The sequence below is a fragment of the Eptatretus burgeri genome, chromosome 10 (genome assembly GCF_056783735.1).
Source record: "Eptatretus burgeri isolate ZD-2024b chromosome 10, Ebu_testis_v1, whole genome shotgun sequence".
NCBI classification, from domain to species: Eukaryota; Metazoa; Chordata; class Myxini; order Myxiniformes; family Myxinidae; genus Eptatretus; species Eptatretus burgeri.
The window spans coordinates 7,148,265-7,169,843 of record NC_140970.1 but is presented as its reverse complement, the minus strand read 5'-3'; the positions used below and the strand labels follow the sequence as shown (position 1 = coordinate 7,169,843).

Here is a 21,579-nt window from a genome sequence, read left to right as displayed (position 1 = left end):
AAACGTAAGTCGAGATCACCTCACCCCCTTTCCCCCTCAGCTGTCTAAGCTAAGCATCCCTTTGAAACGCAACTCCAGAACCCCCTCCCCTCACGATTACCTCCCCTTAACCCCACCCCCCATCCAACTTACCCCTCCATCCCTCCTCTCTTGCCTATCCTCCTCACTCCCACCCCTCCTTCCAGAGTGTATAGCGACCTTTGATGAGGTGTCTCTCTCTCCACATCCCCCCCTTCCTCACTCCTTTCCTTGCTCCGTTCTTCCTCACCCCTCGATGCTCCCCCCTCCTCACTCCCCAACCCCTTCTCGTTTCCCCCTCCCTCTTTCTCCCCCCCCACCCTCAATATTCCCATGGCTTCAGTGACAGGTTGTAGTTGCGAGTGGACAGTAATTATTGAATTGTTTTTTTCATGCAGCCTTGTACCTTCTCCATTTAGTTCTTGTAACATTGTCTTTCTTCACCCCTTTCACCCAACTAACCCTCCATCCGAGACCTCACCAACCCCCTTTTGTTTCCTGTCCCAGCGGACGAGGATGCTGACGTTTGGTGGTTTTCTCCAAGTGGGAAACCAGTGGGATCGCAGTACTGTGTCGAGGCCTCTTCCCAGGAGAAAGAGGCGATGCTCGTGATACACGAGGCAAAATTAAAAGATGCCGGCATCTACAGGTGTGTGGCGAAGACAGCAAATGGCTCCACTGCTGAAGCTTCGATTCACGTGGAACTTCACTGTGAGTATCTCACCTTTCTGAAATTCTCAGGTCTCACTTGTATCGCACCTGGCACCAACGTTTTACCCCGATACACCTCGACGCCACCTCGCTCACACACTCCAACCTCACACATCAAACAGTTGAGGCCTGCACTATTCCAGGAAAGAAAAGAATATATATATATATATATATATATATATATATATATATATATATATATATATATATATATATATATATATATATATATATGTATGTGTATATATAAACGAGCAAATACAACCCATTATTTTGCTGATGGGAACATAAAGGGGGGGGGGAGAGAAAGAGAGTGGTGTGGGAGAGTGAGGAGGTGGAGGCGGAAGAGAGGACCGAGGAGGGGTGGGAGAGTGAGGAGGGGTGGGAGAGTGAGGAGGGTCTGGGGGAGCGAGGAGGGAGGGAGAGAGACAAGGTGGGGGCAGGAGTTAAAGGAAGGCAGCGAGAATGGAGCGTTAATTATGATTTCATACCGTCTCATCAAAATGATTCTCCATTGAATGACAGTGAAGATGGAAACAAAATAATGTTTGAAATCCATTTTGTACCGGTCATACTATAAATACCACCCAGAGACAAACACCACACAGACATTTCCAGAGACAAACACCGCCCGGAGACAAATACCGCCCGGACATGCCCAGAGACAAACAAACACCTCTTGGACACCTCCAGAGACAAACAACATTGTATAATCAACATTGTGTAAATGTTGATTCAAGTGATTTGAATCATGTTATGGGTTTGCTTTGTTGATTTAATCATGCCAAAAAAACAATTGAAGGCATGTTTTCTGAAATTGTCGTTCCTGCGGAGAACAAATCTGAATGAGTGAATGTCATCTCGATGATAATTATCAACTTGGCGTTATCAAGGTTACAACTCTGTGTGTGTCTGGTGTACCATTCCGATGTATTAAACATTGGATGGATAGGGTGGCTGTAGGAGAGGAGGAACACATTAAAAAGAGGACCGTGTGTCCTGAAGCTCACCTGGATCAGGAGCAACAATCACTCAAACCCAACACAGACCCCTTAGTTAGACCCTGATTGTTTTTTTTAATTCCATGAACAAATTTCAGTCCATCGATAATGGCAAAAGCGTTTACGGACTCACTCACTCACTTACCTACGGACGCTGCGCGATCGCATCATCTCACCACACTGAAGTCCAGGTGAGCTAAAAATGTATTTATCATCTCATGTGGAAATAAATTGACAAATACATGCCGTTCCTCCTATTTCCTGATTTTTTTCATGTTAAAAATGCCTCCAAAATTCCTATTTTTCCAATTTTTATCTCAACAAATTTGATTGGGACCCCTGCACCTGAGGGTGCTGTAGGAGGAGTTTTGAGAGGATATTGACAGTGGTTAAGGTTGGCTGAGTGTAGTGCAGGCATTCGTGAGAGAGTGGTGAGTGTCTGCGGTTGTGAGGGTGAGGGTGAGGTGGAGATCGGTCAGACTGATGCCAGAGAGATGGGTGGTGATGAAACGACTAAACATGTGGACTCTTCATTCTGGGATGTTGGTACCGCGGAGAGGTACGCACACTCGGCTCAAAGCCGTTGATTTTGGGTTCGAATCCTGACCCACATTTAAACTGCCATCCCAGTGTCACACAGTCAGGATGATTCGTCAATGTGTGTATGCCACCATCCCTCGGATGGACCTTAAACTGAGAGTCCCATCTGCGGACATTAGTTGGTGGACATTAAAATTATTCACAAAAAGTAGGCGTGCTATCGCTGGCAACATGGCAAATTCCAAATTTCTTCCCTGAGTTCCTGTGTCGGAGTGGGGACCAATCCAGGATTGTAGCCCAAGCCAAGAAACTGCTTGTGCAGCACCGACGTTCCGAATAGAGCATGGCGCATGATTTTCAAAAATCAAAACAACATTTCAAAAGGTTGCGGACAGATTCGGACAAAACTTGGTGGATGAGTTGGGCAGGTGACAAGAACAAGTCGATTCGATTTTGGTTCAGATCCGGATGCAGATCCGGCCTATCAGTGGGATACAAAACGTTCAGTCTGGCACAAGTATGCGCTCCACCCGAGTGCCGTTCTGGTTTGTACTGAGTCGAGGCTCATGGAAGAGCGAGAACACTTAACATCAGAATCCAAGACAACAAAAGGAACAGTGGAGGGAGGAGGGAAACACCCAACAGCAGAGTTAAAGGCCGAGATAGAGGGAGACTTAGACAAACAATTGGTGTGGGGAAGACTGTGGTATTGTGGTTGTTCCAGAAGTAAACTCTCAGGAAGGAAAAATTGGAAATTTGGAAGGAGGTGGGTTTGGGAGTATGTGTGGGGGAAGAGGGGTGAGGGGGCAGGGATAATATGGCGAGAGAAGCCATGGTTTTTGAGGGGGGATGATCTGAGATGGTGGTGAACTCCTTTCTCGAAGATCTGGAGGGAAGAATGATGTTGAAGAGGATGTGAAAGTTGATTCCACAGGCGGGAACAAATGAGTGGAAACGAGCAGAGATCCTGGATTTATGTCGTGTCATCAGAAGGTGGTTGATGGTGGACCGTGTGTGCCCAGCAGAAACCTGGGGGGGGGGGGCGGCAAAGTACGGAAGGGAGCAGAGGGTGAAATACCAGAAAGGAGGCAGTGGAAGACAGAGAGACAACCGACCTGTCTGTGATGCTGAAGTGACAGACCCATCGACTCGACTTCATCGCGGGAGATTCCAATGATCTTGAAGGCCTAGGTTTCCACGGCGTCAAGCTTTGCAAGGTGTGAGGCAGGGACGCCAGCCAGGAGCAGTATTCCATCAAGCTGAAGATGAAGGCCTTGTGTGTGAATCAGTGTTCAGGTGTGCCAAGGAAGGACTTTTCTTGATGAAGTCGGCGGCTGGCTTTTGAGGCCAATTTTGAAAAGTGGTTTGTCCAAGAAAGATCATGGCTGGCAATGAGACCCTGGAATTGGAATGGCTGCACTTCCTCAAGAGGATTGTTAAGAAGGCAGAGAAGAGGGTTTGTCAGATGGTCCTTTGGGAGAGGGACAGCAAGAGTGTGAGATTTGTCAGGATTGAAAGACATATTCCAAGTGTTTGACCATGTTGTGATTTTTTTTTCAAGTCTGAAGAGAGGGAGGAGGTTCCAGCCTTCCTTTCTGAAGGATGAGAGATGTCACGGTAGAGTGTGGAGTGATCAACAAATAGATAAAGAGGATACTGTTGTCTAGAAAGTCAGAGAGATCATTGATGAAGATCAGGAATCAGACAGGGCCCAGAACACTGCCTTAGGGTTCTCCAGCCTGACAGGGAAAGGAGGTGAAAGGATTCCCTTGAGAGACACATGTTGACTTCGAGAGTAGAGGAAGTCATTTATCCATGTATGGAGTTGGCCTTGCATGCTTTCGACAGCTTTATCATGAAACGAACTCCTCCATATTAATATTGTTGCGGGCCTGGGGGTTGGGTGAGAAGACCACTGGGTGGGGAAAACTATCTCGGTTCCCACCAGACTCCCCGGAATTGTAGGCCGTCGCACACGGATAATTCCATCACGCGGCGGGTCGCTTAACTGACCGTGGACGCCAATAACTCGGTCCTCCCGTCTATGGGTTTATGGGTTACCTCATTAATCACGTGATTTAATTACCGGGGAACACGCCCTCGGTACGCCTTGTCCGAACCGGATCACTCCACCGGATCGGATCACTATTCCGGAACGGATGCAGCCGAGCGACACTGCCAAGGACGTACCGGCTAAAAGGAATGGATCGTTGGGAACAAAGTCCCGGCTAAGCTCGGATTCGGACCATGCTGGATCAATGAAAGACCCTGCCATTCTTCGGATGTGTCGGAAATTGAGGTTGAAAAGGAACAAGCCGCTTCTACTCCGCACACTCGTATCCCGTCAAACATGGCGTGGAGTCGTCTTTATCGGCCTCCGTACGCATTTCGTGCAGCGTGGGCATCGTGCTGGCTGTTTCCTGTGTTGTGAAAAACACCATTCGTGCATCCTCTCAAGAGGTATTCATTCACATGCCTTTTTAATGCAACCGGCAATCTTTCCCAGATCATCGGAAGCTCGAGTCGATAATCCCGCACCGCCAAGTGCACCACATGACTCGCTGCACACGCTGGATTGAGGCTCGCCCGGGAACGAGGATCTCTGTGCAGCAGTTCCCTTACTGTGGCGCCGCACGCACTGGCCTCCATGAGGCCCTACCTCACAGCGAAGGCGCACGTGGCTGATTTACCTCAGGAATAATCAGACGAAAAGAAGAGTCGGGACGAAATGTAGGAGAAAATAATTTAAGCAACCCCAGCAATAAGATCATCACAACACACTCCCTTGTTGTCCCGCTAAACAAAAGGAAAGGGACTATCTACACGTATAATAATGGTATAACTGTCTTGGGACACCAATGTGTTGTATGCTTGCGGTTCCGAAAACCGCAACAATATCATTGAGGAGTCTTTCTGTCTCTGTGTCTCTGTGTCTCTGTGTCTGTCTGTCTGTCTGTCTGTCTGTCTGTCTGTCTGTCTGTCTGTCTGTCTGTCTGTCTGTCTCTCTCTCTCTCTCTCTCTCTCTCTCTCTCTCTCTCTCTCTCTATCTCTCTCTCTCTCTCTCTCTCTCTCTCTCTCTCTCTCTCTCTCTCTCTCTCTCTCTCTCTCTCTCTCTCTCTCTCCCTCTCTCTCTCTCTCTCTCTCTCTCTCTCTCTCTCTCTCTCTCTCTCTATCTCTGTCCACCCCACCTCTCCCTCTTTCTCCATTCCATTCCTGTCTGTGCCATATTAGAAAGTTCATACTGACTTGCACTCATCATATTAACATTGACTGGAGTTCTTTTCCTGGCAGTACTTCCCACAATTCATGCTGTGAGGCCCTTGGTGAATGTGACGGCCGGTCTTGGTGAGACCACAAATCTTTCCTGTGTGGCTGATGGTTTTCCTGATCCGCTTGTCATGTGGTACCGGTTAGTTGCTTTGTGGGGACAGTGGTGGTTTATTTGTGAGTACACTGGATGGGCATCTCAGAGGTTGTGGGTTGAAGTCCAGCTGAAGGCAGTAGTTTGAACTATTTGCATTTTAAGCTTCAGGAAGTCGGGTATTTTGTGTACGTGGTCGAGGCTCATGGAAAGAAGCTTAAGAAGGATGGGATAGAACAAAATGGAAAGGGGGTAACACCAACAGCAGGGTAGAGTGAGAGTGAGATCAAGGGGGAAGGAGAAGGGCACATGGTGGTGAACAATCTGCAGACAATCTGAATGAAACACAGGAAGAAGAGGAAGGTGAAGGTGTGGCTGAAACAGAAGAGGAACAAACCAACCGACAACTACCAAACAAAAAGAGGTGAAGGAGAGGGTGGAAAATCACAATAACCTGGAAAAGGGGAGTGCTTGGGAATGGGGTAATTTGGGGTATAATATATCATGAGCATGCATGGAAGATTACCTGAAGTAGTGATGAACAGATGTCTTGAAGTCCTGGAGGGAAGAAAGGGACTGAACAGACATGGGAAGTTGGTTCCACAGGCGAGAGAAAAGAGGAACAAATGAGAGGAGGTGAGCAGTGAGCCTGGATTTGGGAGGTTTAGCAAGAAGATGGTTACTGGCAGACTGCATGTTCCCTGCAGAAACCTGGGAGTGGCAGTGCCTAATGAAGGCACAGAGTGCAAGACCAAAAAGGAGGCTGTTGAATACAGAGAGTGAAATACAGAGAATACCTGATGTGAAAGTAGCAGGCCCTGACACTCAGCGTTTTCACGGTAGATCCCAAATTATTTCGGGCCTTGCTTTCAACAGCATGACGAAGCCAGCCCAAAGCAGAGAGCAGTACTACATCAAGCTGCGAATGAAGGCCTTGTAGGTTGTCATATTTCAGATTTGCCAAGGAAAGACCTTGCATGATGGAGGATGCCCAGTTGGTGGATGGCTTTGGAGGCCATATTGTAAATATGGTCTGCTCAAGAAAGATCATAGCTGATGGTGATTCCCATCAGAGTGACTGATTTAACCTCTTCAAGTGGTTTGCTTCGGAAGTTGAGGGCAGGGTTTGCCAGACGGTCCTTTCAGAGAGACAGTTTGAGTGTGCGAGATTTGTCGGGGTTGGGAGACATATTGCAGGTGTTGGACCAGCTTATGATTCTATCAAGGTCTGCAGAAAGGGAAATGCTGCTGCCTGCCTGTCTGTATGATGATAAATGATGCGGCAGAGGGTGGAATCAACAGCAAAGATATCGGCAGGATTTTCCAGGAAATCGGAAAGATCATCAATGAATGAGGAATGTGACGAGGCCCAAGACACTCCTTTCAGTCATGACAGGGAGAGGAAATAAGACTATCCCGTTAAGAGCTACATGCTGAATATGGGAACAGAGGAAGTCAGTGATCCATGAGAGGAGTGGCCTTGGATGCCCTCAGCAGAGTTTAGAGATCAAGCCGGGATGCCAGGCTGTATCATGTGTTCGAGATATGTCCAGAGAGACGGCCCTGATCTCATGTTTGAGATTGAGGGCCTCTATTCTTTGTTGGGAGAGTAGAATCAGCATATCCAAGGTGGAGTGACCTGGTCTGAAACCGATTTGATGATATGAGATCAGACCTTTGGAGAAAAGGAAGGATCTGATGTCAATTGCAATGAAAAGTTCCATGACCTTGCTTCAGGCCCAGTCACACATTGACGTTTTAGCCAGCTTATGCCGATTTTTGAAAAATTTGTCTAAAACGCTGGCACATGTCGAATACGTAATGGGTAAGTTTTGGAAGCATTGAGAGCATGCTGAAAAACACTGCCATACGTCGTAGTACGCTGGCTTTCATCGTTGTACTTTGCAGTTGTCCTCAAATTTTCCATGCTTGAAATTTTACGACTTGTGCCAGCGTATGACTCACAAGTTCCGCTACGCTGGCCATAAGTTGTAGGCACGTTACGCGATCGTTGACACACGTCGACACACGTTACTTGTAAGTTAATCATAAGTCGAAACACGTCGAGGTAATGTTTAGCGTACCCGAAACTTATTTCTAACCTATGAGTAATGTGTTGTAGGCACGTTACGCGATCGTTGACACACGTCCACACACGTTACTTGTAAGTTACTCATAAGTCGAAACACGTCAAGGTAATGGTTGGCGTCAGTGTTCCAGACTCCCTGTTTTTTTTTTGTTTGTTTGTTTTTTTTCTTCTTCGGTATGACAGTGATGTTGACACTTCGATTTCTAGTGCGGTTATGATTTAAATCGTTGAGCGGCAGCCTATCAATTATATTATATTATAACTGCACTAGAAATCGAAGTGTCAACATCACCGTCATACCGAAAAAAAAAAAACCAAAAAAAAAAAAAAAAAGGGGGAGTCTGGAACACTGACGCGAACCTGACCATTACCTCGACGTGTTTCGACTTATGAGTAACTTACAAGTCACTTTTGTCAACGTGTGCCAACGATCGCATATCGTGCGTACAACTTATTCCCATCGCATGCGGAACATGTGAGGCATACGGCAAGTACGTCGTAAAATGTTTAACACGTTTAAAATTTCAAGACGTAGTCCACTTACTACGACGTATGATAGCGTACTTTAGCGTTCTATTCACGTATACCAAACTTACCCATACCGTATTCGAAGTGCGCCAGCGTTTTAGACGCATTTTTCAGAGGTCGGCATACGCTGGCAAGGTCGCCAAGGTGTGACTGCGATGTTGACACTTCCATTTCTCCGGCGGTTATGATTTGAATCGTTGTGCGGCAGCCTTTTAATGAGCTACACCACGTGATCGTCGGCGATACGTGCAGCGCGCTATGCATAAGTTAGACTATCGTTGGGCATAGGTTGTGAAGGCCGACAACAGGTTCAGCATTCGTTGGTATAAGTTATCTATAAGACAACGAAACGTTCTGCGTCCGTTACTAATATGTTATGCATACGACCAACTCGTTATGAATACGTCCGAATCTTTAAAAAAAAAAACATCAAAAGTTCAGCGTAAGCCAGCGTTTTTCATACATTTTGATACGTTGCCATTGCTGGCTAAAACGTCAAGGTGTGACTGGGCCTTTATATTGGAAGCAAGCAAATAGGCCTGCAGTTACAGTGTCTAGAGAACGTCTACACCCTCCTTAAAAATTTCACCTTTTGTTGCCTTTTAGGTCAGGTCAGATCAGGTCAAGTATGGTAGCATGCGCCAGAGCAGTGTGTCGCTGCGTCCACTTTTCGCCGGTACTCCAGGGGCCTCCGTCTGGTCATCCCCCAGGCAGTTGCCTGGCCCATCCTCATCTCCTTGAGATGCCGATCAACCACGAGGCACGTGGTTGGCCCATTGGCCTACTCCACCCAGGAGACTCCCACGCTGAGAGAATCTGGTGAGCAGGATCAGCGTCAGGAAAACGAGCCACATGTCCATACAGCCGCAGCTGATGCTCACGGACTATGCAGGTAACAAATCTCATTTGAGTCTCTCTCAGCAACAGCTCGTTGGACACAAAGTCTGACCAGCGACAGCCAAGGATTCTCCGAAGAGACCTGGAACCAAAATAATTAAGTCTCCATCTCAGATCCTTGGTCAGATTCCAAGTCTCACATCCATAGAGCAAGACTGGAAGCACCAAGGACCTGAAGACTTGGACTTTCGTCCTCCCACACAGGTACCGACAGCGCCACACCCTGTTATCCAGTGAATCCAGGACTCCCCAGGCCCAACCCAGACGTCTATTGACCTCTGACTCACAGCCAGCAGAGACATGAATATCACTGCCAAGGTAAGTGAATCTCTCCACGACCTCAACATCCTCACCACAAACAGGTTCAGACAGGACAGCAGCATCCAAAATGTCATTGAAAGCCTGGATCTGAGTTTTGACCCAGGAAACCCGTAATCCCAGCGGCTCCGACTCCTTATTCAGCACCTCGAGGGCCCCCAAAAGGATATCTCCAGTAACAACTGGAAATAAATCAGAGATGGTATCACCATATCACACCACTCTCAGTACCAGAGTAGAGTTCAGACATCAGATCGATCAATTTTGGTGGCACCCCACGAAGACCAAGAATCCTCCCGAGGGCATCTTGATTCACTGCATCAAACAATTTACAGAGATCAACATAGGCTGCAAGCAGCTCCTGCCAAAACTCTCGTCTGCGTTCGGTGAGGACCCGAAGAGCAAGGATACGGTCAATCGTTGACCTCTTTGGTGTAAAGCCTGACTGCTCTGGATGCTGGTGCTCAAGCAGATGCTGGTGAACCCTATCAATAATTATCCGAGCAAAGGCCTTGCCCGGCACTGAGAGCAGCCTCACCCCTCGGTAGTTGTTGCAGTCTTGGCGATCACCCTTCCCTTTCCAGAGAGGGACAACAAGGCCCCTCTTCCAGTCAGTTGGGATGATGCCTGTGTTCCAAACAGAGCACAGAACTGCATGCAATGGCACGAGTGAAGCAATTCCACCAGCCTTGAGAGGTTCAGCATGGATGCCACAGATCCCTGGAGCTTAACCCCATTTCAACCGGTTCACCGCAGCCTGTCTTTCCACAAGGGAAGATGGACCATAGTTGGTTGGAGGGTCAGCAACAGTTATTGTAACGTCCCTGACGTCCAACTCGACAGCTCGTGAATCAGCCTGGAACAACCTCTCAAAGTAAGTGGCCCAGCGGGCCTCCACTTCGGACTTCTCTGTCAAGAGCCGACCACCCTTTGCTCCAACTGCAGTGCTCCGAGGGATAGGCTTGGAGGAACGCTATGCACGAATTCCTCTCGATGCAGTTCGAGAATCTTTGCCCTCCGGTGAGTTCCATGACATCCACCGGCAACATCAAGGATGGTGGTCTTGTAGGAATTCCACAACTCTTCACGACCTCCCAAAGCACCCAGACCCCCCAAATCTCCACTCAGCTTGTTCGCAAACTCCTCAGCTACCATCTCATCCTTGAGCTTGCCAAAATCCAGCCTCGGCTGGGATGGTACTATTCTGCTGGATTTAAGGTGCAAACGAAGAGTTGCTACTGCAAGCTGGTGGTCAGTGTTGAGGAACTGGGCACTCCGGTAGACCCTGCAGTTCTGTATCATCCTCCAGCAACAATCAACGAGGACATGGTCAATCTCCTTTGCCACACCGCCAGCGTTGGAATCCCAAGTCCAGCGATGACGAATCCCAAGTCCTGAAACCATGAACCAGCCACCCAAAGTCAATGACTTCTTGAAAAGTTAAGGAACTTAGTGCTATTCAGGTTCACAGTTCCAGACCCATGGAGACCAACACATGTCTCATAACCATCCCTATCATTTTCAGTCGATGCATTGAAATCCCCCAAGACTAGAAGTGTATCTCGTCTGGGGCACTGATCAACCACAGACTCGAGCGTGGCGAAGAATGCATCCTTCACGGTGAGGTCACTCGCCTCAGTCAGAGCATAAACAGAGACCAGGGAAATGACACCGAAGGAGTGACAAATCCTTCGTCTCATAATACGCTTGTTGACCGGTGTTACCTCAATTATCATTGGAGTCAGATTATTGGGCATGGCTACAACAACTCCTTGGGTATGGTAAACATCAAAGTAACCAGACCAATAGTCGGTGTGACCACCCACCATGATTTCACCGCAATCCGGTCTCCCAACCTCAGAGAGAGCTGCAATACAGATGTCCAAACACTTGAGCTCAGATGATAAGAGAGACAGGTGATCAGCCTCTCTTTGGGACAGGACATTCCAGGCACCCACCCGAAGGGACCGCCTCAGGTTAACCCAAGGAGACCGCCGTCTGGTGGACGACACTTCAGCACCACTCCGACACACTCTCCCGCAATCTGACTCGGGAATGTTACCCCGTGGTTTCCCTCCTATCATCAAAGATTGGGGGTCCCGAAGGCTTTGCCCCAATCCTGTCATCCGGTGAGCTGCCCTGCGAAGGGAAGCTGCATTGGAGATACTCCCACGGAGTGGCTTTTCAGATTTTTTTTTGTGCTTCGAGAATGTTTTTTGGAATGACGGGTTTTCCGTTGGCCCAGAGTGCAATTCCTGCCACCAACCTCCTAATAAGAAGTTACCCAACTGCAGGAGGACGTCCGCAGACACAGTTGGGCACTAGATATGGATGGCCGTTGGCTCACAAGGAGCTCCTCCGCCCTTTGACATGTTTTGTTTTTAATCCTGCTGGGTGTCCATATCCAAATATCCTCCTCACCAAAAAACTGGTGAGGGAGACGGTTTAGTCGCCTTATCGTCTCACAATAAGTCGCCTTTTCGCCTGGAATTAAATTCCAATAAAACAGACTTTTTCCACCTGTATTTACACATCGTAACCCACAAATTCCAAGTGAAAAACAAATTCTGCAAATTTCAGAAAATTAATTAAAAATATAAAAGTAGATCATCTTGGTTGGATGAGTGTCAACCCTCCTTTATAATAGCGATTGTAAAATAGCTCAGGTGGAACCAATCACCTTCAAAATCGCATACCTCGTTAATTGGCCTCCACCTGTGTTAAATTGTAGTGATTCTGATTATTTCAGAATAAAATCAGCTGTTCTTCCAGGTTTCCTCTGCTGGGTAGTGCATTCCACAGCAAAGACTCAACCATGGGAAACCAAGGAGCTTTCAAAAGACCTCCGGGATAAAGTTGTGGAAAGGCACTGATGAGGACAAAAAAAGTAAAATAATAAACACTCAATCGAAAATAAAAGCAACTTTGTAAAGGCTTATGAATGTACTCTGCAGCAGAGTTTTTAAAGAATAATGTGTGCACATTTACCGAAGAAGTGTCGATGGATGAATTTACAAACTTGCCGCCAGAAGAGTTGGCTCGCACCAAGTCCTCAAACCTGCATGGGGTGAAGTATTCTATGAATACCCTGAAGTTGTTTTCTGCTTTGTTTCCCCTCATTTGTTTTTTTGCTGCTGAATGTGGTTAAAGTGACTCGTTATAAATAGTTCACTAAACATCCCTCACTTAATCCCAACTAAGTTCTGGCAAAGATTTTCCTGTTTTCTGGCAGAGTGGACATCGGCGATGGTTCACCCTTCGAGCCGTCGGCCAAGCATTCATTGGAGCGTGGTGGCACCACACTCATGATCCATGACGTCACACAAGACGACTTCGGCTTCTATGTGTGCAGCGCTCGGAACAGATTTGGATTTGTGGAGGCCGTCGTTACATTGGCAGAACATCACGTTCCTGGTAGGCTTGGATGACATCACGGTTTAGGAACACGTCTTTACATCGATTGTTGTGAATTTTTTTTTTTTAAACCTGGATAATCACTCGGCGAACGACTTTCGTGAACAGCATAAACAAATTCCAAATTCCTGTCCGAACAAGCAGAGGGCACTGCATGAGTAGTACAGCTGCGTCATCAGCCAATGACGCTACCCCGCAGCCTTGGGCTGCATACAGGCGAAGGAGAAGGAGGGGGTAATAGTGAAGAGGGTCTGGTGTTGGGAGAAAATGGGGAATGGTAGGGAAAGAAGCAAAAGAAGCACACAAGATGAATACTAAAGCAATCCTAGAGATAGGAGAAAAAGAATGAGAGTGAGGAGAGGTAAGATTAAAAGGAGGGGTAATCAGATAGAGAAAATTAATTAAAGCAAAATAAATGGGGAAAACTGAGAGAGGTCGAAGATTGAAAAGTTTGAAAAATCTGTTTGGTCGAAGAGTCTGAGTGAATGAAGATCACTCGTTCATCCTTCTTGCTTCCCACGGCGGTTTGCAGACCTCGATCAACGTCCTGTTAAATCCATCCATCGTTCTACCTGTCCACCGACCCAGATCGACACCGTCCACCGACCCAGATCGACACTGTCCACCGACCCAGATCGACACCGTCCACCGACCCAGATCGCCACTGTCCACCGACCCAGATCGACACCGTCCACCGACACAGATCGACACTGTCCACCGACCCAGATCGACACCGTCCACCGACCCAGATCGACACCGTCCACCGACCCAGATCGACACTGTCCATCGACACTGTCCACCGACCCAGATCGACACCGTCCACCGACCCAGATCGACACCGTCCACCGACCCAGATCGACACTGTCCACCGACCCAGATCGACACTGTCCACCGACCCAGATCGACACTGTCCATCGACACCGTCCACCGACCCAGATCGACACCGTCCACCGACCCAGATCGACACCGTCCACCGACCCAGATCGACACCGTCCACCGACGCAGATCGACGCCGTCCATCGACACCGTCCACCGACCCAGATCGACACCGTCCACCGACACAGATCGACATCGTCCACCGACCCAGATCGACATCGTCCACCGACCCAGATCGACACTGTCCACCGACCCAGATCGACACTGTCCACCGACCCAGATCGACACCGTCCACCGACCCAGATCGACAGCGTCCACCGACACAGATCGACACTGTCCACCGACCCAGATCGACACCGTCCACCGACCCAGATCGACACCGTCCACCGACCCAGATCGCCACTGTCCACCGACCCAGATCGACACCGTCCACCGACACAGATCGACACTGTCCACCGACCCAGATCGACACCGTCCACCGACCCAGATCGACACCGTCCACCGACCCAGATCGACACTGTCCATCGACACTGTCCACCGACCCAGATCGACACCGTCCACCGACACAGATCGACACAGTCCACCGACCCAGATCGACACCGTCCACCGACCCAGATCGACACTGGCCTTCACGAGCAAGACGAGTTCTTCATTTTGCCTGCTATGGCCATCTGCTTGACGCAGTTATTGTCTGCACGGAATAGTCAATGATGTGAATCACTGTACTCGAACCTTGCATGCTGTGACCCGGTCTGAATAAGAAGCACCATTCCATTGGTGTTTTGATGACCTTCGTATTCCGAACAACATGGCCGATGTGTTGGTGAGCTGCTCCTCATGTCCCGTTTCACAAACTGCTGAAAGGTAACATTTTTGTTGAAGTGGTGGTGGAGGGAAGTGGTTGGCGCTCAAGTGGTGTCTGTTCAAGGTTATATTACACATATTTGGTTGGGTTAGAGTCAAAGTGCACATCTATTTGTCTGGCTTTCACCTGCCTTTTCCTCCTTACGTTGAACATATCTTAAAAATTGGGTTTAGAAGATTAATTTTCCTGGGAGACCATGAAAAAGCTTCCTTAAAAGGAGCATCAACTGGCCAGCAGGAGCCACAACTCCTGTGTTCTGGTCACGTGATGCAGCACAGGCATTAGTGGGACTTGTGGGAACCCATCGCTGGTGCTTACTTGACAACCTTCGTATAACACAAGCACCAATGGATCTGAAGGAGTCACCGCCGGCCTGTCCTGGCCAGCAGCTCCCCCCTGAGCCGACATGCTCGCATTTCTCATTCCACCCTTTTCATTCTCCCTGATGCAGTGCTTCCCGAGGTGTTTCTGGAAAGCAGTTTAGCATCGGAAGGAGACGATAATGTCCAACTGTTGTGTCAGGCTGAGGGTGCACCGACGCCCGCAATCACCTGGAGACGTGAGGATGGTACAAACGTCCGTGACGGCGAGCAGGTGAGACATTGGATTTAATTTTTCCCTAATTTGGAATCCTTATGTCGGTTTCGGATGCTGAAATTTCGTATGAAAACGGAACCTCATTCTGAGCGGACACATTGTCGGGTTTGCTTTTCATCCTCGAGTCAAATGGACATTCTTTGAAGATGTAATTCTGTAGGATTGGCTCACAGGGTTTGGATTGTGGAACTCACTTTGCAGTCGCCGTGTCCCTCCTCACCCTTCCAGGCATCCAGGACCCTGGTCGTCACATGGCAGGTAATTCTGCAACACATTAATCCAGGAATGTTCGTCCACAGTTTGTACACTGAAGTTGTTTAACCAAGTAACTCATAATAATACAATTTTAAACCATCAATCTGTGTCATCATTGGAGAGAGAGAAGGAGAGGGAGGGAGAGTGAGAGAGAGAGAGAGATAGGGAGGAAGAGGAAGGGGGAGGGAAGAAGAGGGAGAGAGAGGGAGAGATAGAGGGAGGGAGAGCGTGAGGGGGGGAAGAGCGAGAGGGGGAGGGAGGAGGGAGAGAGAGACATAGACCGAGAGGAAGAGTGAGGGAGAGAGAGGGAGGGAGAGCGAGAGAGAGAGAGAGAGAGAGGGAGGGAGAGCGAGAGCAAGGGGGAGAGAGGGAGAGAGAGACATTGCATAGACAGAGAGAGGGAGGGAGAGGGGAGGGGGAGAAAGAGGAAGAGGGAGGGAGAGAGGGAGAGAGAGAGAGAGTAAGGGAGATCGATAGTGTCGTAGATAGTAGAAAAATCGTGCAAATTATGATACATGCATCAAATTCCTTCCTCTTCTCTTCTTCCTCCCTCTCTCTCCCTCCCTCTCTCTCTCTCCCCTCTCTCTCACTCCTCCTCCCTCTCGCTCCCCTCCCTCTCGCTTCCCCTCCCTCTCCCTCCGTCCCTCTCTCTCCCTCTTAGAGGGGCAGATCACAGCAATTTTTGAGATGAATCGTGCAAATGGTGATACAAGCATCAAATTTGGCACATTTGTTCTCCAGGGGATTCTAATCAAATCTGCCTGATTGGCCATGAGAAAATCCAAATTTTGAAAAATTTGAAAAAAAAAAAATACTTCAACAAAGTCAGTATCACGAATCAATGTTGGATGCTGGCTGAGATTGGTGAATGTTTCAGAAACATCATCAAAGACGTTCCAAGTCTGCCATGCAGTTTTCTTCCCTTTACCGCGGAAGGCAGACACGACGTCACATCCAGTGAACGCATGGAAGTATGGGATCCCTCAAGCTTTCTCAGGCCCTATTGCAGAAACTACCTCATGGACTGGAATCCATCGCGCCTTGGCTCCTTGGCCAAAGGCAATCCACATGTTCTCAAGACCTAGTTCCTGTAATGATGGCAGTACAGATATTGCTATGACTAGTACGTCCGTGTCATTAGCCTTAATGATAATGGACTTGCGACCATCCGTCGTTGCATCCCTGGCATGTACAAATATTCGAGTGTGAGCTTCTTCGTGACAACATGGAGACACAGCATCCAGTGACTTCCTTTTCTTGTGTTGCTCATGGCATCTTCTCCTTTTTTGACAATGACTGTGCTTGTCGTCTGTGCTTCACACATCTTTTCCGCAAGGAAGTGAAACAGCTCAGTCTTGTTGCTGTCTGTGTCATCTCGAAGAAAGCTTCTCCAGTTACTTGGGGTCTTAATGGTTCCTGTCACTCTTCTTCTGATTCCTTGCCCCCTTTTCGACCTTGCCTCGGACTTCAGACTTGACTTCTTGTACACATCAAACACTACGTCCACCCTCTCGTACCTGGCACCATAGGATTCCACCTTTGGGATGATGTCTTCTTTAGCATAGTCATCCAATATATTTGAAGTGCGTGGAGCTTGAGCATTGATAAGTGCTGAGCCATCAATGATGACTGCATCTCCCCTTGGTTCTCTGTCTGGGATGTTCACTTGCGCTTCAAGAATTTCAGCCAGCTGGGGCTTCAAATGTTTTTGAAGTTTTTTTTTTTCAAATTTTTCTAAATTTGGATTTTCAAATGGCCAATCGGGCAGATTTGATTAGAATCCCCTGGAGAACAAATGTGCCAAATTTGATACTTGTATCACCATTTGCACGATTCATCTCAAAAATTGCTGTGATCTGCCCCACTAAGAGGGAGGGAGGGAGAGAGAGGGACGGAGGGAGAGGGAGGGGGAGCGAGAGGGAGGGGGAGCGAGAGGGAGGGAAGCGAGAGGGAGGAGGAGTGAGAGAGAGGGGAGAGAGGGAGGAAGAGACATAGCATAGACAAAGAGAGAGAGACAGAGTGCGAGAGAGAGACAGGAGAGAGACAGGGAGCGAGAGGGAGGAGAGCGAGAGGGAGGAGGAGTGAGAGAGAGAAGAGAGAGAGAGGGAGGGGGAGAGGGAGGGAGAGAGGGAGGAAGAGACATAGCATAGACAGAGAGAGAGACAGAGAGCGAGAGAGAGAGAGAGACGCGAGAGGGAGGGGAGCGAGAGGGAGGAGGAGTCAGAGAGAGGGGAGAGAGAGAGAGGGAGGGAGAGAGAGGGAGGGAGAGAGGGATGAAGAGACATAGTATAGACAGAGAGAGAGGAGAGAGACAGGGAGCGAGAGGGAGGGGAGCGAGAGAGGAGGAGTCAGAGAGAGGGGAGAGAGAGAGAGGGAGGGAGAGAGAGGGAGGGAGAGAGGGATGAAGAGACATAGTATAGACAGAGAGAGAGAAACAGAGAGCGAGAGAGAGAGAGAGGGAGGGAGTGAGAGGGAGGAGGAGTGAGAGAGAGGGGAGAGAGAGAGGGGAGGGAGGGAGAGAGGGAAGAAGAGACATAGCATAGACAGAGCGAGAGAGAGACAGGAGAGAGAGGGGAGAGGGAGAGGGAGGGAGAGAGGGAGGAAGAGACATAGCATAGACAGAGAGAGAGAGGGAGGAGGAGTGAGAGAGGAGGAAGACAGAGAGGGAGGGAGGGAGAGAGGGAGGAAGAGACATGGAATAGACAGAGAGAGAGAGCGAGAGAGAGAGACAGGAGAGAGAGAGGAGAGAGAGAGGGAGAGAGGGAGGAAGAGACATAGCAGAGAGAGAGAGAGAGAGAGAGAGAGAGAGAGAGAGAGAGAGAGAGAGAGAGAGAGAGAGAGAGAGAGAGAGAGAGAGAGAGAGAGAGAGAGAGAGAGAGAGAGACAGGAGAGAGAGGAGAGACAGAGGGACGGAGGGAGGAAGAGACATAGGAGAGAGAGAGAGAGAGACACAGAGACACAGAGACACAGAGACAGAGCCGTGCTTTTCATCCTGCTATCTATATGAATAATTTCAAGTGTTTGTATTTGTTTGTGTTTTATTTGGATGTTTGAACGTTGTTCTTTCACGACCGAACCGTAACACCTCCAGGTCCCAAATTTTGGTTGTCGGTACTTTAGAATCTGGGTGAGGCTTTAGGCGACCACACGTTGGCCTTGGAATTTATTTGGAGGCCATGAAAGACCGTTATAAAGTGTATATTGGGATGTGGGGTCAGGCAGTGCTGGTGCCGGCCCCATGCAAAAGGTAACCACCACGAGACCGACAATGCCAGAGCTTTTCAATCTCCAACATGTCTCAAAACCACCGTCTGGAAAAGCTCACCTCGCTGGCCAGTGCCAGGTAGCTCCCCCGCCCCTTCCCTCAGAACGTGCTGGGTAGCCCCTGCAAGTATTAAATATGGCGATTGTGTGTGTGTGTGTGTGTGTGTGTGTGTGTGTGTGTGTGTGTGTGTGTGTGTGTGTGTGTGTGTGTGTGTGTGTGTGTGTGTGTGTGTGTGTGTGTGTGTGTGTGTGTGTGTGTGTGTGTGTGTGTGTGTGTGTGTGTTTTCGTGCGCGCGCATCTGGAAATCATACAAAAAACAGGGCTCAGCCGATCTCCACCAGATCTTTCACATGTGTTGGTAGTACCCAGAGGCAGGACTTGGGCATAGATAAAAAAAATATCCCCCCCCCCCTTCGCACAAGTGGGTGTGGGGGGGATACGACTTTCGATTTCCACCTGAACATGTACCACAGTGCAAGTGGTTCATTGATCCCTGCCAGTCAGGAGGGATTGTGAACCACGACACAGAGCAGATGTTTCCAGTTTTACAAAATTTTATTCCAGTTTTCATTGGAATTATTGTTTTAATGGTAATGTGATGTCTAATTTTCAGTGAATCACTCTAATAACAATCATTATTCTCCTTTCATTCATCAAGCCTTCCTCTTCCAATTCTTCGTTGGAGAACGTGTGGCTCTCTCCTTCAAGAAATCATCCTCACACAGTAAGGATACCATCATCGATTGTCTTGTCGTTCAATGTATTGTACCTTGTATCCACCGGAAGTAGTATTCTCGGTGCTTTATGCAAACATTTATGTTGCTGTTCCTCTTCCTTCTTATCCACATACTATTACTTCCCTCTTTCCTTACTCCATTCTCCTGCTCTCCAACTTGCGCTCCATTGTCTATTACATTATTCTTTGTTACGTCGTCTTATCCTTCCTCTTCTCAAACCCTCTGGTCCACAGATACGAGAGGTCTGCGCTCTGACTTCATCGATCCGTCCGTCTAGGCCCGCTGGAGCTAACCCGGATATTTTAGATCGTATGGAAACCTTTCTTTCACTGGATTTCCCAAACCCTTCCCTGTCTCCCTGCTTATTGTGTCGATCGCTCTGACATGCCTGATTCCCGCACTGGTGATGCTATTGCTGTGTATGTTTGTTCCCCACGACCTCTGCCCCCTTATTGGTCACTCCCAACCTCGTGGAGTACATTTGGGCCTTTGAGTGCCTCTTCATCACAACCTCGTGTTTCTTCATATGTCCTTACCTTTTGATATACGCTCAAACCGTTTGGTCTTCACAAGCTCACATTTGTTGTAGCTGAGGTATCACCAGCCGTTGTGTTACATCTGGAGGAGAAAATATCTCGGGTAGAGATGGACGATGAAGTCAGAGGGTGGTTCACTACCAGCTTCGGGGAGTCAGTGACATAGCACTTCTTCCACTTAATGTTAAACCTGCAGCTTCCCATTTTATACTCTTCTCACCTTGCGTGTTCAGATTCAATTATTGCATTGTATCTTGTCTAACTGTGCTTTTGTTTTCATCCCAGGACCCTGAATATGAAGGGGAAGTTTTCTCCTCCAAGGCAAACTTCTCCGCTCTGACCCTGAAGGATGTGCAACGAGCTGATGGTGGAGGCTATGCGTGTGTTGCTTCCAACTTAGCAGGAACCACAGTGGCATGGACATTCCTCAATGTAACATGTACGTGTCCTTTTGTTTCTGATTATACGAGAAGCACCCGCTGGACGGATGCATGCATGCACTTGGTTACCTCCGTCACCGAGGGTGGACCGAGGCTTTGTTTCTACCCCTCTCTCTCTCTGCATGTCTGTCTGTATGTCGGAGAGCATATCTCAAAAAGTTGTGCATGGATTTAGACGAAATTTGCTGGACAGGTCGAGGATGTGACAAGGAAGAATTGATTCGATTTTGGTGAAGATCCGGATCCGGATCCGATAATTAAAAAAAAACTTTTTCAAGTGATTCTTCACCGTTGAGAGATGGGGCCAAAAGCTCTGCACAGCACGATGTCTCAAAAAGTTCTGAACGAGTTGTGACAAAGATAGGTGGATGAGTTGGTCAGGTGACGAGCAGGCTGATTAGATTTTGGTTCAGGTCCGAATCCCGATCCAGCCTATCAGTGGGATCAAAAATATCAACTGTTCAACCTGCTGAAGCTATGCGCTCTACCGAGTACCATCCTGGTGATGGCCATGCTACATTTCAGCTTTCGACTTCACCCGGAAGGTATCGAACATTAACATCGGTCATTGAGTGAGTGAGTGGTTATAATGAGCTCTGTTATATGTTTATGATGTAAATTCAGTTGTATTCATTGATAAAACTCCTGTTGTCCTCATTCAAACAGTTGCTCCAGAGTTTGAGGTCAACCCTGCAACGTTCAGCAGCTGGTTGCACCAGCGGGTGAGGTTGTCATGTCTCGTGCTTGCAAACCCTTCTCACTTTGCTTGGAGTAGAAACGGCCAATATCTCCCCAGCCCAGACGTCCCCTCTGTTGAAATACACCGAGATGAGAACCTCACGACGCTGGAGGTGAGGATGTCATCGGGCTGTTGAGGAGGACATCTGTGCTTCCACGATTAACCCAATGGATGTTTGAATCACATGACATGTGTCCGTGTTAATTCGTGCGTGTGTGTGTGTGTGCGTGTGTGTGTGTGCTTGCACACTTCATTAAACATCACCAGTTAAGTGCATGTGGTGTTTGGTATTCACAATGTGCTCAGACAAACGTGCCGGCGTTTTGAAACCAATTCCAGGAGAACATGTGATCATCTTGATTGGACCTTGGAGAGCAGTACTGTGTCGCACT

General features: G+C 48.4%; 1 protein-coding gene across 2 annotated transcripts; it reads left to right on the top strand.

The window, feature by feature from the left end:
* The first annotated feature begins 344 nt into the window (after positions 1-344).
* LOC147017907 (neural cell adhesion molecule 1-like) lies at positions 345-21,419 on the top strand. Of its 2 annotated transcripts, XR_015062183.1 has the most exons (9): positions 345-729; positions 5,562-5,679; positions 12,696-12,877; positions 15,070-15,212; positions 15,444-15,473; positions 19,394-19,459; positions 20,294-20,447; positions 20,642-20,993; positions 21,115-21,242. XR_015062183.1 is itself a non-coding variant. In XM_085896980.1 (8 exons), the coding sequence occupies exons 1-8, from the start codon at positions 621-623 to the stop codon at positions 21,321-21,323; spliced, it is 1,011 nt and encodes a 336-aa protein (XP_085753106.1). In that variant the 5' UTR covers positions 345-620; the 3' UTR covers positions 21,324-21,419. The 2 variants fall into 2 exon arrangements, 1 of the variants encoding a protein (XP_085753106.1); XM_085896980.1 differs by lacking the exon at positions 20,642-20,993 and having other exon boundaries at positions 21,115-21,419.
* The last annotated feature ends 160 nt before the right edge of the window (positions 21,420-21,579 follow it).

Excerpts from the sequence above, each read along its gene's own strand:
- LOC147017907 (XM_085896980.1), top strand. The coding sequence starts at position 621 with ATGCTCGTGATACACGAGGCAAAATTAAAAGATGCCGGCATCTACAGG. Across the intron at positions 15,213-15,443 it reads ACGTCCGTGACGGCGAGCAG|GCATCCAGGACCCTGGTCGT; the intron begins GTGAGACATTGG and ends TCACCCTTCCAG. Across the intron at positions 19,460-20,293 it reads CAAGAAATCATCCTCACACA|GACCCTGAATATGAAGGGGA; the intron begins GTAAGGATACCA and ends TTTTCATCCCAG.